The sequence below is a fragment of the Littorina saxatilis genome, linkage group LG1 (assembly GCF_037325665.1).
Source record: "Littorina saxatilis isolate snail1 linkage group LG1, US_GU_Lsax_2.0, whole genome shotgun sequence".
In the NCBI taxonomy this organism is placed as follows: Eukaryota; Metazoa; Mollusca; class Gastropoda; order Littorinimorpha; family Littorinidae; genus Littorina; species Littorina saxatilis.
The window spans coordinates 69,168,801-69,185,307 of record NC_090245.1 but is presented as its reverse complement, the minus strand read 5'-3'; the positions used below and the strand labels follow the sequence as shown (position 1 = coordinate 69,185,307).

The following is a 16,507-nucleotide window of genomic DNA, read 5'->3' as shown; positions in this document are numbered from 1 at the left end:
TCCGGTTTTCCGGGTTTTCAACAAAAAAAAGAAAAAAAAAAAAGCTTCGTTTCGCTAAGTTGAAATAACGAGCAGCGGTTCCGATCCGACTTTTGACACCGGTTCGCGTGCTTTCTCGGTTCGCTCCCTTGGATTTGCCGCCATCTTGCTTATTATGATTTGGTTTTGTCGGTGTCCAGAAACTTTCTTTCAAACTTGAGCATTTTGGACCCCTGCCTTTCAGGTTTTTTGATTTTTCCCAGTAACACCCATGACTGTACATACAAAGTGCCCCCTGCGGGTTAGGGGGAAGAATTTACCCGATGCTCCCCAGCATGTCGTAAGAGGCGACTAACGGATTCTGTTTCTCCTTTTACCCTTGTTAAGTGTTTCTTGTATAGAATATAGTCAATTTTTGTAAAGATTTTAGTCAAGCAAGTTTAGTTTGTAAGAAATGTACTGGAAACTTGCATTCTCCCAGTAAGGTCATATATTGTACTACGTTGCAAGCCCCTGGAGCAAATTTTTGATTAGTGCTTTTGTGAACAAGAAACAAATGACAAGTGGCTCTATCCCATCTCCCCCCTTTCCCCGTCGCGATATAACCCTTCGTGGCTGAAAACAACGTTAAACACCAAATAAAGAAAGAAAGTACATACTAAGTGGTATGTGTTGGTGATGGCACATGCTCATTCCAGACCTGCCTACCCTTACGATTTGGGCGTAATTTACTACGATTTTTATTCCAAACTACTCCACTACGCTTTCCGCGATGGAAATACGATTTTTAAGAAACGGAAAGTACGATTTTTCGCATGAGACATTAGAGAGTCTGCTCCTCTTGAAATCAAGATCAGGAACCTTCGGCACCAGGCAGTACAGCCAAACAGAACTTGGCAGATTTAAGTCATGCTATTACAAGTCTTTGAAAAAGCCCTCTACCTCCAAATAAACTCTATGCTCATTCAGCAAACTCTTGATTACACTAATGGTGGAGCGCTGGTTATGTGCGAGGCTGATTTTTGAGTCACTTGAGAAAAAGTGACTATGTAATCGGTCAGTGTTAGTCTGTCCGTCCGGCCGGCCGTCCGTAAACACCACCTTAACGTTGGACTTTTCTCGGAAACTATCAAAGCGATCAGGCTCATATTTTGTTTAGTCGTGACCTCCAATGACCTCTACACTTTAACGATGGTTTCGTTGACCTTTGACCTTTTTCAAGGTCACAGGTCAGCGTCAAAGGAAAAATTAGACATTTTATATCTTTGACAAAGTTCATCGGATGTGATTGAAACTTTGTAGGATTATTCTTTACATCAAAGTATTTACATCTGTAGCCTTTTACGAACGTTATCAGAAAAACAAGGGAGATAACTAGCCTTTTCTGTTCGGCAACACACAACTTAACGTTGGGCTTTTCTCGGAAACTATAAAAGTGACCGGGCTCAAATTTTATGTGAACGTGACTCATTGTGTTGTGAATAGCAATTTCTTCCTGTCCATCTGATGCCTCATATAATATTCAGAACTGTGAAAGTGACTCGATCGAGCGTTTGCTCTTCTTGTTTTAGATCTGTGACCACATGACATATTTTGCTTTCGTCATCCTAGATTGTTTCAATCAGTGTAGTTTCCCAGTGCTGTGTTCTAGGGTCGTTTTGATTGACTTCACAATTTGAGAAAATCAATGACATTTTATTTTTGCGAAGCAACTGAATATGAACAGAAAGTGTGCAGAAGAATGTTTGTGTCCTGCAAGACTTTATGAACAACTATTTCTCCATTGGGAGAAAAATGAGGATGTCTACAGGCAAGGTAGTGTCATATTCTTTATTTTGGGTTCTCCTTTTAGTCACACCCAACGATGGCCGTTACTTTTGGCAACGAAAAACTACTCTTTCTACCACCAGATTACTCTTTTTGGCTGGGCTCATTACTCCTTGTAATTTTTGGGGTAGGCAGGTCTGTCATTCATTATTCCACCATCACCATGTGCTTTATTCCAAAACATATTGGTCTCAGGTCGCAGTCATGAAAAAACGTGACAATATTCTTATCCACTAGTGTGACTTGTTGTGTAATCTCTACATAACTGACTCATAAGTGGATAACTTGGGTGTACCAGGCAAATTAAGTGAAAGGTGTGGCACCATGGTAAGAGGTGATAACAAGCTTGAGTTTGTCTAGTGTAATCAATCATGTTTATATATTCATTGACTGTGACTTTCAGGTGGATAAACTTGGTCGCGGTTACCAAGGCGACCCTGCCTCCGCTCTGCTGGAACTGTTGGATCCCGAGCAGAACGCCAACTTTCTGGATCATTACCTTGATGTTTCTGTGGACCTGTCCAAGGTGAGCCAAGTTATTTATCCCCTTTGCTGTTTTCATGTGGTGGGTTCCAAAGCTGCACAATCAAATAAGATGATTTTTCAAAAATAACTCTTTCAAGAAGCAAAAAGAAAGAAAAGAGAAGTAAAAAAAATAAAAAAATTGATATAAGTTTCATGACTGAAACATATGAAATTTGAATAACATAGAGCACACAGTAGTCATTCAAAAGCACCGCAACATGTTCAACTAGCAAAGCAGAGCCCACTCTTTTAGAATATGTACATTACTCCTTGCATATGGTGCGTTCAGATGGGATGGGGTTGAGGACTAATTTGGGGATAGGTAGTGAAGAAAACTAGCTGTTAATGTTCATGAGATTACTTTGGTGATTTCAGGTACTTTTCATCTCGACAGCCAACGTGCTAGACACCATCCCCGAACCTCTGCGTGATCGCATGGAGATGATTGACGTATCCGGCTATGTGGCTGAAGAGAAACTCAAGATTGCACAGGTTGGTGCATCAATCACCTTCTCACATGTTTAGGTAATGATTTTTTAGACAAATTTAACCTTAAAGATGTCCAGGTGATCATCAAATTTGGAGTTGTGAAGAATGAAACAATACATCAACGGACAACTTGGGATGTTTTTAAGTCTGTATCAGAAGCCATTTCTCTGAAGAGTTGTCTTGAACAAGGAGCCAGGCTATCCAAAGCTGCACAATCAAATAAGATGATTTTTCAAAAATAACTCTTTCAAGATTTTCAGTGGTCTGGAAGAGTAGGAGCCCTTTTACACATCAGAGTTAGTTGTTCGTCTCGATCGCAGGAGTAAAGCCGATCGGAAGCATGGAACATGCTCCGGGTGTTGTGAAAAGCTTGTCCGAGGTAAAAGGGGACCTTATTTACTCTTCCAGATAGCTGAAAATCCTGACAGAGTAATTATCGGATAACATCTATATACGTATGTGACAAGGCTAGCACACTTTGATCCATGAGTGAGAGAAAAATGTAACACAGGACACAGGTGACCCAAAACTGATGAAGTCCAATACATGCAGCTAACTGTCAAGGCACCAGATACACCCTTCCCACCACCCATCGTCCCCTCCCCCCCCCCCCCCCCTCCCCCCGCCATCCACCCATCCCAGCCCCTACACCCCACACCAATCCTCCTTTGCATTGCACATTATAACCACAAGGCCATCAACAAGCCTAAACACTAATCTGAATGATCTGTTTAATTCTCATTTGGTTCTTCTTGTGCAGAAATACCTGATTCCTCAGGCCCTGATACACTCGGGCGTTCCCAATGAAAGGGTGACTGTGGCTGAGGACGCCCTCAAGAAAGTGATCAAGTCCTACTGCCGTGAGAGTGGCGTCAGGAACCTTCGGAAGCACATTGAAAAGGTTGTGTGTGGTGGACTATTTTGTACGATTGGGGATGCAAGTAAGGGTGTGCTTGTTTCTGTATGTGTGTGTGTGTGAGAGAGAGAGAGAGACACACACACACACACACACTTACATCTAACAGGTTGTTGCCCAGCTTGTTTTTTTCTTCTTTTTTTGTGTTTTTTATATTTGGTCAAGTTTTGACTAAATATTTTAACGTAGAGGGGGGAATCGAGACGAGGGTCGTGGTGTATGTGTGTGTGTGTGTGTGTCTGTCTGTCTCTGTGTGTGTGTGTAGAGCGATTCAGACTAAACTACTGGACCGATCTTTATGAAATTTGACACGAGAGTTCCTGGGTATGAAATCCCCATACGTTTTTTTCATTTTTTTGATAAATGTCTTTGATGACGTCATATCCGGCTTTTCGTGAAAGTTGAGGCGGCACTGTCACGCTCTCATTTTTCAACCAAATTGGTTGAAATTTTGGTCAAGTAATCTTCGACGAAGGCCGGGGTTTGGTATTGCATTTCAGCTTGGTGGCTTAAAAACTAATGAGTGAGTTTGGTCATTAAAAATCTGAAAATTGTAAAAAAAATATTTTTTTTATAAAACGATCCAAATTTACGTACATCTTATTCTTTATCATTTTCTGATTCCAAAAATATATAAATATGTTATATTTTGATTAAAAACAAGCTCTGAAAATTAAAAATATAAAAATTATTATCAAAATTAAATTGTCCAAATCAATTTAAAAACACCTTCATCTTATTCCTTGTCGGTTCCTGATTCTAAAAACATAATGATATGTTTGGATTAAAAACACGCTCAGAAAGTTAAAACGAAGAGAGGTACAGAAAAGCGTGCTATCCTTCTCAGCGCAAGTACTACCCCGTTCTTCTTGTCAATTTCACTGCCTTTGCCGTGCGCGGTGGACTGACGATGCTACGAGTATACGGTCTTGCTGCGTTGCATTGCGTTCAGTTTCATTCTGTGAGTTCGACAGCTACTTGACTAAATGTTGTATTTTCGCCTTACGCGACTTGTTTTCTTTTTCTTTTTTTCTTTATTCTTGTTTCATAAGATTAAGAGTTTGTGATATTTCTGTTTTCTGTCTGAGTGAGTGTAAATCAGCGGTGTGTTTGGCATTGGTGGTTACGTGCAGAGGAGTTTTGCTACAGTGCACGTTAATTAAGACATGATGATAACGTCCGTGTTTTGTTTTTCTATGCCAGATTTATCGCAAGGCAGCCTACAAGCTGGTCAGCGAGGGGCTAGACACTATTCTCGTGGACAAGGAGAACCTGACGGACTTTGTGGGCAACCCCGTCTTCTCCCACGATCGCCTCTACGATGAAACTCCACCGGGCGTCATTGCGGGACTGGCCTGGACCTCTATGGGTGAGAGAGAGGGGGAGGTGGCAGAAAGGGAAAGAGTGGTAAGAGTGGCGGGGAGGTGGTGGAAGAAGTGGGGGGGGGTCGGAGATGGATGGGGGAGAAAACAAATGTTAAACCCACCAATGCTGTTCGCAATTTGGACAAAAGCAGATCCCAGGCAGTATGAGTCGCTTGGTTGTGTGTGCATGTCAGGGGGAGAAGGGGGGGGGGGGGGGATTGCTGGGGGGAGAGTAAATAAAACCACATTAATAAACCCATCAATGCTGGTCACCGTTCTTTAAAAAAAAAAAAAAAAGATCCCAAGCATAATAAGTAACAAAGTTTGTCCTTAAAAGCTTTGTTTTGTCATGTCAAAAAAACTGACGCTAAAAATAAAATTTAAATGAAATTAAAAAAAGAACCAGGCATTTACCAACTAGTACGTGTGCTTGGTTTGTCCAGGTGGTTGCACGTTGTACATAGAAACGGTCCTGAAGAAAGCGGTGGACACCAGTAGCAGCTCCACCGGCCCAGACAGCGGGTCCATGGAGATAACCGGTAACCTGGGCCAGGTGATGAAGGAGAGTGCCCAGCTGGCCTACACCTTCTGCAAGAGCTTCATGGGCCGCAATTACCCTGACAACCAGGTGCTGCACAAAGCCGGCGTGCATCTCCACGTACCTGAGGTAAAGTCACACTCTTAAGGGGTTATTGCTGTGTTTCTGTTTGTTAGTGGGTTTGTTGTTTCTTTGTTGTTTGTTTTTGTTTTTCGTTTTTTTCATTTATGTGTCGTTGTTCAGTTTCTTGGTAGGCAAGAAATCCAAAAACAGATAGTCTGCTAACACTCCACAATTCAGAATAAAAACACAAGAATGGTAGGTTATTTAACTGGTTAAATATTTACGTGTTCGTCTACTTAAAAGACCGCTGGGTTGACGTACTGTAAATGTAACGTTTTGATTTGTCAGTAATTAAACGTTCCAATAACCTACCATTCTTGTTTTTTTAATTTTGGTAGGCCAGATTATGCATTAGAACTAATGAGCTCATGTATACTCCAAAACGTCTGGAGCATGGCAGTCTGTCTGCATATATCTTTGTGCATGTGTATGTGATGACATCTGCGCAAGATCAGACTTGATGGTGGGACTGGTCATGAAGAGAGACAACACTTTTGACTTGCTGAAAGTTTTCTTGAATTCACTGCAGGTCCCCTATGAAGACAAATTAATGCATTCAGATTAGGATGACAGACAGCAGAAAGGTTGATTTCATTGAGAGATAGTGTGCAATCTAATTTGAATTTTTCTTTTACATGATAGATAACACTGTATCATTACTGTGCATGCACTTATTGTCTTGATTTTCAAGCAAGGAATCTTGAAAGTTTGTCAAGAACTAGCATACCCTGGGACGTGTCCATTTCCTCTTAACACACCTAGTTGTTTGTGATCCAGGGGGCTACGCCCAAAGACGGACCAAGTGCAGGCTGCGCTATCTCCACAGCTTTGTTGTCGCTGGCGCTTGATCAGCCTGCAAGACAGAACCTGGCTATGACCGGGGAGGTGTCTCTTACTGGCAAAGTCCTGCCTGTCGGGGGTATCAAGGAGAAGTGCATTGCTGTGAGTTTCATTCAGGATGTTTATAAGTACAATGGAACCCCAATTTTAAGACCTCCAAAAACTTGAGAAAATCAGGTCTTAAAAAGGAAGGAGTCTTAAAATGGGGGTAAGTGGAAAGGGTGGCCGAGTGGTAAAGTGCACTTGCCTCAGAAGCGAGAGGTTGCGAGTTTGACCCTGGGTCGGGGCGTAAGCAATTTTCTTCCCCCTTTCCTAGCCCAGGTGGTGGGTTCAAGTGCTAGTCTTTCAGATGAGACGAAAAACCGAGGTCCCTTCGTGTACACTACATTGGGGTGTGCAAGTTAAAGATCCCACGATTGACAAAAGGGTCTTTCCTGGCAAAAATGTATAGGCATAGATAAAAAATGTCCACCAAATACCCGTGCGACTTGGAATAATAGGCCGTGAAAAGTAAATATTCGCCGTAATGGCTTGAGATTTACTGGCCGATGTGAATGCGTGATATATTGTGTAAAAAATTCCATCTCACACGGCAGAAATTAATATGTAAAGCGCTTAGAGAACGTCAAGCGCTATATAAATCTCCCATATAAATAAATATAAATAAATAAAGTTTACAGAGGTTTATGAATAGAAAGTCTGAAAAAAGGGTTTTAAAAAGTCTTAAATCAGGGGGTCTTAAAATGGGGGTTCCACTGTAATTCACACTGAGTTTGTGAAACGCTATGATTATATGTTGAGGTTTATTGAAAAGTATTAGTATGTGATGTGTTTGCATGTGCAATTAGGAATGTTAACATTTCCAATTCACCAAGTGAAAAAGGGCGGGGATGTAGCTCAGTCGGTAGCGCGCTGGATTTGTATCCAGTTGGCCGCTGTCAGTGTGAGTTCGTCCCCACGTTCGGCGAGAGATTTATTTCTCAGAGTCAACTTTGTGTGCAGACTCTCCTTGGTGTCGGAACACCCCCGTGTGTACACGCAAGCACAATATGCGTATGGCTGCCTAAATGGTGGGGTAAAAACAGTCATACACGTAAAAGCCGTGGGAGTTTCAGCCCATGAACGAACAAACAAACAAACCAAGTGAAAAGTGTGTACAATTTTAAGAATTCACTTGTGGTATATTGTTTCAGTCTGTTTTGCTTTGGTTAGCTGTCAGATGATGATGTTTACTTTTAATTGTCTTGAAGTGATTTAATGCTTCATGTTTCATTATTGTCATGTCGATGGACGGGCGCAGTGGCGTGGTGGTAAGACGTCAGCCTCCTAATCGGGAGGTCGTGAGTTCGAATCCCGGTCGCTGCCGCCTGGTGGGTTAAGAGTGGAGATTTTTCCGATCTCCCAGGTCAACTTATGTGCAGACCTGCTAGTGACTTAACCCCCTTCGTGTGTACACGCAAGCACAAGACCAAGTGCGCACGGAAAAGATCCTGTAATCCATGTCAGAGTTCGGTGGGTTATGGAAACACGAAAATACTCAGCATGCCTACTCAACGGAAGCGGAGTGACGCTGACTATGCTCTCAGAGCATAGTGTGGGGAACCCAAATGGGCAAATGAGCTCACACGTAACCAGAAAATTCTAGAACGCTGAAGAAGAAGAAGAAGAAGTCATGTCTGGCTTTTGTAGACTGGTTAGAGAAAGAGAAATAGGTCTACACTGGTTAGAGAAGGAGAAATAGGTCTACACTGGTTAGAGAAAGAGAAACAGGTCTACATTGGTTAGAGAAAGAGAAATAGGTCTACACTGGTTAGAGAAGGAGAAATAGGTCTACACTGGTTAGAGAAGGAGAAATAGGTCTACACTGGTTAGAGAAAGAGAAATACTGGTCTACACTGGTTAGAGAAAGAGAAATAGGTCTACACTGGTTAGAGAAGGAGAAATAGGTCTACACTGGTTAGAGAAGGAGAAATAGGTCTACACTGGTTAGAGAAGGAGAAATAGGTCTACACTGGTTAGAGAAGGAGACATAGGTCTACACTGGTTAGAGAAGGAGAAATAGGTCTACACTGGTTAGAGAAAGAGAAATAGGTCTACACTGGTTAGAGAAAGAGAAATAGGTCTACTCTGGTTAGAGAAGGAGAAATAGGTCTACACTGGTTAGAGAAGGAGAAATAGGTCTACACTGGTTAGAGAAAGAGAAATAGGTCTGGGGTATGTCTGATAACTGCCAAAAAAATATTTTACTGATGGATTAATGACTTGGAGAGATTTCACTACTTACGCCATATGTGACCCTCCACCACGGAATGAGTCGCATGTCACCTTTGCATGATTTTTCTATTTTTACAGTTTCTTGAAGAGTTTTTTATGCTCTATCCAGTGGTGAAAACCGTTCTTAAAAAAGAAGCGCAAACGTTTAGAGTTATAAGCCTGTGACTAAGGTGATCCTCACACTGATACATGTACCTGACACCCCCCGGATGTATATTAGGCCTAGCGCAGAACCCCGCCAGGTGACATCCGACTCATTCCGTGGTGGAGGGTCACATATATTTACCAGACTCGTCTTTCTGTGTCTATCTCTGCTTAATTGCTGTCATCTGTGTTGTAGGCCAAGAGAGCTTGCATCACGACGATCATTCTGCCAGAGGAAAACAGAAAGGACTTCATGGATCTGCCAGATTTCATCCATGATGGTATGGAGGTGTATTTCGTGGAGCACTACGAACAGGTCCATGAGCTGGCTTTTGGCAGTAGGAAAAACTAAGGTGGCAGTCATTATTCTTATCCAAAATAGGGTTTGGTGGGGATTCAGAATTTAAAGCTTATAAGGTTATATGACAGTGATACAATAAAAGAACCAGTGAAACGAACACCATAAAGGTTTGTTTACGGAATTGAATTATTGACAAAACGTCTACTGCCACTGTTTATTCTGTTCCGATGAAAGTACTACAAGACCCTCAGTCTATCGATCATTGAAGTGGATGAACAACGTACACAACAGAAAATAGTAAGGATGAACACTTAACTTCAGTTGTTGGATTTGGTTATTCAAAGATGGCAAGAAGCAAAATGACAGGAAGAAAAAAGTTTTAATTTAAAAAAAAAAATTTAATAGAACATTATATTCAGAAGTCGTTCTAGACTTACCCAGATAACCTCAGGACTTGAATTGATTACTGGCAGTACAATGCCCCGATCCTTCAGAAAAAATGTGTATTATTGTACAACAGCTAGAAATAAAACATATTAAAGGTAAATAACCCCTGAAGAACACGTGTTTTGAATCTGGCTGTAAAGTATGATTCTGCTGGTCTTCGTGACCCTTCAAAGCCTGCTATTGCACTGTGGTTGTCAGATAATTAATATACGCATGCTTTTTGAGTCACTTGAGAAAATGTGACTCTATGTAATCGGTCAGTGTTAGTCTGTCCGGCCGGCCGGCCGTCCGTAGACACCACCTTAACGTTGGACTTTTCTCGGAAACTATCAAAGCGATCGGGCTCATATTTTGTTTAGTCGTGACCTCCAATGACCTCTACACTTTAACGATGGTTTTGTTGACCTTTGACCTTTTTCAAGGTCACAGGTCAGCGTCAAAGGAAAAATTAGACATTTTATATCTTTGACAAAGTTCATCGGATGTGATTGAAACTTTGTAGGATTATTCTTTACATCAAAGTATTTACATCTGTAGCCTTTTACGAACGTTATCAGAAAAACAAGGGAGATAACTAGCCTTTTCTGTTCGGCAACACACAACTTAACGTTGGGCTTTTCTCGGAAACTATAAAAGTGACCTGGCTCAAATTTTATGTGAACGTGACTCATTGTGTTGTGAATAGCAATTTCTTCCTGTCCATCCGATGCCTCATATAATATTCAGAACTGCGAAAGTGACTCGATCGAGCATTTGCTCTTCTTGTTTAAATGAACTGAGAGTTTGTTGCCTGCATGGTTGTGTGGGGACTTCTTGCTCTGAGTATATAAGACTTGTTTGAATTGTGTATTGAATGTTACAGTTAATATTAGAATTGTGAGTGAGTTGTTCGTGTTTGTTATGGTAAGGAGGGGGTGCAGTATTGTCAAAATGATTCTATGCTAATGTATTTATTTATGTGTGATATGTTACTAAAAGGTTGTTTAATATCTGAAGTTTTGGGTTTTAGGGTGCGTAGTGTGGGTATACAGACCAAATTTGGACAGTCCTACTCAAGTTCTGCGCATTTTGCTACCTGTTTACACCAGCATTTATACACCTCTCTCACCATTGTTATCATAAAGTGCCGTGCATTGCCCTAGGTATGTTTGAGACAAAAAGGAATGGATTGCAAAGTTATCAGGAAGTACTTGGACTTTGTACCATAAGCGGTTTTGAAGCAATATGATTCAGGTTATAAATATTCCTTTCAGTTACCTGGTTCCCTGGGTAGAGTCACCTTTATTTATTCCCCCATTTTTCTTTTGTTCTTTTTTGAGTGGTAACAAAGCGTTAAGTCAATGTTCTTCAGACGTTTCTTGAATTTAAAGCCTTAATTAGTTCCCACTGTTCACAGATAGGAATCTGAACTTGTTTGTGTTTGGTATTTTGAAAGTGGTTTGTGTTGTTTTAATTTATGTACTGTGCGCAGTATAGGTACCGCATTTTTTTTAAATATACGGACTGTTAATGCCTGCAAAGGTAATTGTAGATGTTCACAAACGACAACGTCATGAGGCGTATTTTGGCTTCAAAAGCTGTACATGTAATGCATCAGAGAGGCGGGATCAAGTTAGTGGGTTCTAATGGATGGGTTTCATTGTTCATGTCTTACTTGCGTTTTTGAGTCACTTGAGAAAAAGTGACTCTATGTAATCGGTCAGTGTTAGTCTGTCCGGCCGGCCATCCGGCCGGCCGTCCGGCCGGCCGGCCGGCCGTCCGTAGACACCACCTTAACGTTGGACTTTTCTCGGAAACTATCAAAGCGATCGGGCTCATATTTTGTTTAGTCGTGACCTCCAATGACCTCTACACTTTAACGATGGTTTCGTTGACCTTTGACCTTTTTCAAGGTCACAGGTCAGCGTCAAAGGAAAAATTAGACATTTTATATCTTTGACAAAGTTCATCGGATGTGATTGAAACTTTGTAGGATTATTCTTTACATCAAAGTATTTACATCTGTAGCCTTTTACGAACGTTATCAGAAAAACAAGGGAGATAACTAGCCTTTTCTGTTCGGCAACACACAACTTAACGTTGGGCTTTTCTCGGAAACTATAAAAGTGACCGGGCTCAAATTTTATGTGAACGTGACTCATTGTGTTGTGAATAGCAATTTCTTCCTGTCCATCTGATGCCTCATATAATATTCAGAACTGCGAAAGTGACTCGATCGAGCGTTTGCTCTTCTTGTTCAAGTGAAATCTAAACAACGAAGTGACTGTGGTAAGATGAACAAAGTTAAAAAACAGAAGCGAAAATTCGTAATCGTCTTGTGTCGTCTTTGTATTGGTGAGTATAGTAATCCTTTGTTTTTTAACTTTTTTCAAGTGAGGAAAAACGATATCTTAAATTAAGAAATAGCAGCTTAATTTCTCATGGATATGCTCTGAATTTGTCATTCCTAGTTGCATTGGTTTGAATTTGCACAATAGACTGTGCTTAATTGAGGCCAAAGTTGATTTTGTGAAGACTATACTTCATCGAAAATTAAGCTTCGTGAAGTAGACTGCGAAGTCGAATTTGCCCAAATATTGACTGGCTCCAGGGATCAATAGTGGTGGTTTGCGACCTTGTGCACTTCTTTAACTTATAGTGCGAGTTTTGCTAATACACATACACAATAACAGGTAATTATAAGTATCAAAGTGTGGATCCAAGATTTACATAATATTGCCAATGAGTGTGAGGTGTGTTACCAATTTCTTCCATGAGGATGTATGAGATAGGACAGGAACTTTGATGTCTTTCAGCACTGTTCGTGTGGATGTCGTGTCACCAATTTCTCAAGACGATTCATGATTGAAAAACGTCCACATTGTTGACAACACAAAACTTGTACCCCCCGCGGGTTAGGGGGAAGAATTTACCCGATGCTCCCCAGCATGTCGTAAGAGGCGACAAACGGATTCTGTTTCTTCTTTTACCCTTGTAAAGTGTTTCTTGTATAGAATATAGTCAATGTTTGTAAAGATTTTAGTCAAGCAGTATGTAAGAAATGTTAAGTCCTTTGTACTGGAAACTTGCATTCTCACAGTAAGGTCATATATTGTACTACGTTGCAAGCACCTAGAGCAATTTTTTGATTAGTGCTTTTGTGAACAAGAAACAATTAACAAGTGGCTCTATCCCATCCCCCCTTTCCCCGTCGCGATATAACCTTCGTGGTTGAAAACGACGTTAAACACCAAATAAAGAAAGAACAAAACTTGTAAGAAAGTGTCCTTCTTAACAGTCAGTCTGACGTTTTGGTTTAGCTTTCTTGTGCACCAAAGTATTTCATTCAGAGACACCTGCCGTGTAAGACCCATCTGATAAGAGGACGCCTCTCAACAAAGAACATCTTCAGTTGTCCACCTGTCATTTTGACCAAGGTATACCTGTCGTAAACAGACACTTGCACTGTAGGGATGATGCTTTGCTGGTTGCAAGGGTCTCCTTTCGTCACAGGTACCACTGTACCGTAAAACCGAGCTGGACACTCAACTTGTTACCTACATTTAGGCATCTTGCTGGTCATTTTTAGAAACCCACTTTTGTTTTGTTGAGAGCTATGTTACATTTAGCTTAGTGCTCAGTTGTTCGTTTGTTTGTTTGTTTGATAGATACTCGAGAATGCATGTTCATGATGATACCGGCACGGTTGGCCTAGTGGTAAGGCGTCCGCCCCGTGATCGGGAGGTCGTGGGTTCGAACCCCGGCCGGGTCATACCTAAGACTTTAAAATTGGCAATCTAGTGGCTGCTCCGCCTGGCGTCTGGCATTATGGGGTTAGTGCTAGGACTGGTTGGTCCGGTGTCAGAATAATGTGACTGGGTGAGACATGAAGCCTGTGCTGCGACTTCTGTCTTGTGTGTGGCGCACGTTAAATGTCAAAGCAGCACCGCCCTGATATGGCCCTTCGTGGTCGGCTGGGCGTTAAGCAAACAAACAAACAAACAAAATGTTCATGATGGCGACAATTTTCCTGGAAATTTGAACCAACAAAAATATTTCAGAACGCAGGGAAGAGTTGGTAGTGAGACATCCATGCGAGTTGTACTTCAGACTTGAGTTTTCTTGGTGACTTAGTTTTCCTTCTATGTTGAACAATTTGATTCTGTTGTAATAAGGTTTTTATCATCCTGTTGAATGGTTACTTGATCTTAATTTGACAGATCAGTGTATCCATTTATCTCAGTGTACATATTGACGAAAGTATGTAAAGCATATGTGAGTAAATGGTGCATGTAAAAACGGAGATTGTCAATCGTGTGTGTGTGTGTGTGTGTGTGTGTGTGTGTGTGAGAGAGAGAGAGAGAGCGTGTGTGTGTGTGTGTGTTTATGTGTATGTGTGTGTGTGTGTGTGTGTTTATGTGTATGTGTGTGTGTGTGTGCGTGCTTTCAAGGGAACAGCACTACTGGGAGAGCAGTGGTGTGATTAATATTGGTTTGAATTTCCAATCAAAAAATATATTTTTCTCAAACACATAGACAGGCAAAGAAGGGGATATGTTAGAAAAAAAACGATTTTCAAGATCCATTTATTTGTGTCATTATTCTTTTGTTTTTGGTAAAACGGAGGAATTTACTGGATTTACGTGGTGACATTTTCAATCTCCTTTAAACTTGGAGAGCAACTGTTAAATTTGTATCATCGCGACAGACAAAAATGTGCTTTGCTAAAATATTGGAAAGGAAAACTCAAATGTATAACGTTGTTCATCCCTCCCTATGTGATTTGTTTGTCTTCAATATCTTCTCAGTTATCTATCAGAAGCCCTACCACTGGCAACCAACCCCTTCCACCCCCGTGTTTCACTCTTACTCTATCGCTCTGTCTTTGCCAGTTCCCCCTCTCAGTCGGTCTTTCTCTCTGTCTCTGTCTCTGTCTCTCTCTCTCTCTCTCTCTCTCTGTCTGTCTGTCTCTCTCTCTCTCTCTCTCTCTCTGTCTCTCTCTCTCTCTCTCTCTCGCTCGCTCTCTGAACGCAATGAAGTCATCAATTAGAACGAGCAATTGCACGTAACTCACCTTTTGTGCTGGCAAGGATTCTATTGTTTAGCTTCTCCATCTCTGAAGTTGTGAATAAATTGCTGTGTCACAACAATACATTGGCTACGTTTCTCTCACGGCCCCACTCGCAGACAAACCCAGAGCCTTTCAATGGGTTTTCAATTAGTTAAAGAGGGTTTACATATTGATTTCTACATCAGGTTGAACACTTCCGTGACAAGCTGTAGACCAGCATTCGCAGAAGGCAAGAACCTTGATCGATTGAAAGACTAAAAATCGCATTTGGTATCTTGATTTTTCAGCGTCTTGAACTTTACTGCCGTCCAGAGGGAATGTACGTGGGCTGTGTGATCAATTCTAACAGCGACAGTACAGACCAAGACAGACAAACAGACACAGAAACACACACACACACGCGCGCGCGCACACGCACATACACACGCGCACACGCACGCACGCACGCATCCACACGCACGCACACAAACACACGTGTGCACGCACACTGTGGCACACATACACACACACGCATGCATGCACGCAAACACACACACACACACACACACACGCACATACACACACTCACACACAACACACCTATGTTTGGGTTGTTCGAAAGAATGTGTTTACTGTCCTAATAGTGCTTATATTCTGTACACTTTAAGGCTATCAATATGGCTTCTGTCGCAAAATGAGTTACATTTATGGAAACAAAGAACTTGAGTCAAGTGCCTGTATCTTCAGAGAGTTTGGGGCTCAGTTGGACAGTCTTGTATGTCTATTTCTGTGCCTTGCTAGTCGCTGTCTTCAGCGGATCAAGATAAATCAATAATGAAAGTAACAAGTCGCGTAAGGCGAAATTACTACATTTAGTCAAGCTGTGGAACTCACAGAATGAAACTGAATGCACTGCATTTTTCCACAATGACTGTACTCCGCCGCTCGTGCAAAACGCAGTGAAACTGACGAGCCTGTTCAGTGCGGTAGTGGTTTCGCTGTGCTTCATAGCACGCTTTTCTGTACCTCTCTTTGTTTTAACTTTCTGAGCGTGTTTTTAATCCAAACATATCATATCTATATGTTTTTGGAATCAGGAACCGACAAGGAATACGATGAAATTGTTTTTAAATCGATTTCGGAAATTTAATTTTGATAATAATTTTAATTTTTTTAATTTTCAGAGCTTGTTTTTAATCCGAATATAACATATTTATATGTTTTTGGAATCAGAAAATGATGAAGAATAAGATGAACGTAAATTTGGATCGTTTTATTAAAACACAAATTGTAATTACAATTTTCAGATTTTTAATGACTAAAGTCATTAATTAATTTTTAAGCCACCAAGCTGAAATGCAATACCAAAGTCCGGCTTTCGTCGAAGATTGCTTTACAAAAATTTCAATCAATTTTATTGAAAAATGAGGGTGTGACAGTGCCGCCTCAACTTTTACAAAAAGCCGGATATGACGTCATCAAAGACATTAAATCCAAAAAATGAAAAACACGTCTGGGGATATTATACCCAGGAACTATCATGTAAAATGTCATAAAGTTCGGTCTAGTAGTTTACTCTGAATCTACATCCCCCCGCGGGTTAGGGGGAAGAGTTTACCCGATGCTCACCAGCATGTCGTAAGAGGCGACTAACGGATTCTGTTTCTCCTTTTACCCTTGTTAAGTGTTTCTTGTATAGACAGGCATGGGA

At 41.2% G+C, this 16,507-nt stretch overlaps 1 protein-coding gene across 1 annotated transcript in view; it reads left to right on the top strand.

The window, feature by feature from the left end:
- The window catches only part of LOC138977056 (lon protease homolog, mitochondrial-like), a 41,065-nt gene extending 27,016 nt beyond the window's left edge, over window positions 1-14,049 (top strand). The window contains exons 16-22 of the mRNA XM_070349972.1: window positions 2,210-2,332; window positions 2,707-2,823; window positions 3,581-3,721; window positions 4,940-5,105; window positions 5,544-5,767; window positions 6,539-6,703; window positions 9,216-14,049. Coding sequence (XP_070206073.1) covers window positions 2,210-2,332; window positions 2,707-2,823; window positions 3,581-3,721; window positions 4,940-5,105; window positions 5,544-5,767; window positions 6,539-6,703; window positions 9,216-9,371 — 1,092 coding nt within the window. The 3' untranslated portion in view covers window positions 9,372-14,049. The remainder of the gene's footprint in view (window positions 1-2,209; window positions 2,333-2,706; window positions 2,824-3,580; window positions 3,722-4,939; window positions 5,106-5,543; window positions 5,768-6,538; window positions 6,704-9,215) is intronic.
- Window positions 14,050-16,507: the final 2,458 nt, after the last annotated feature.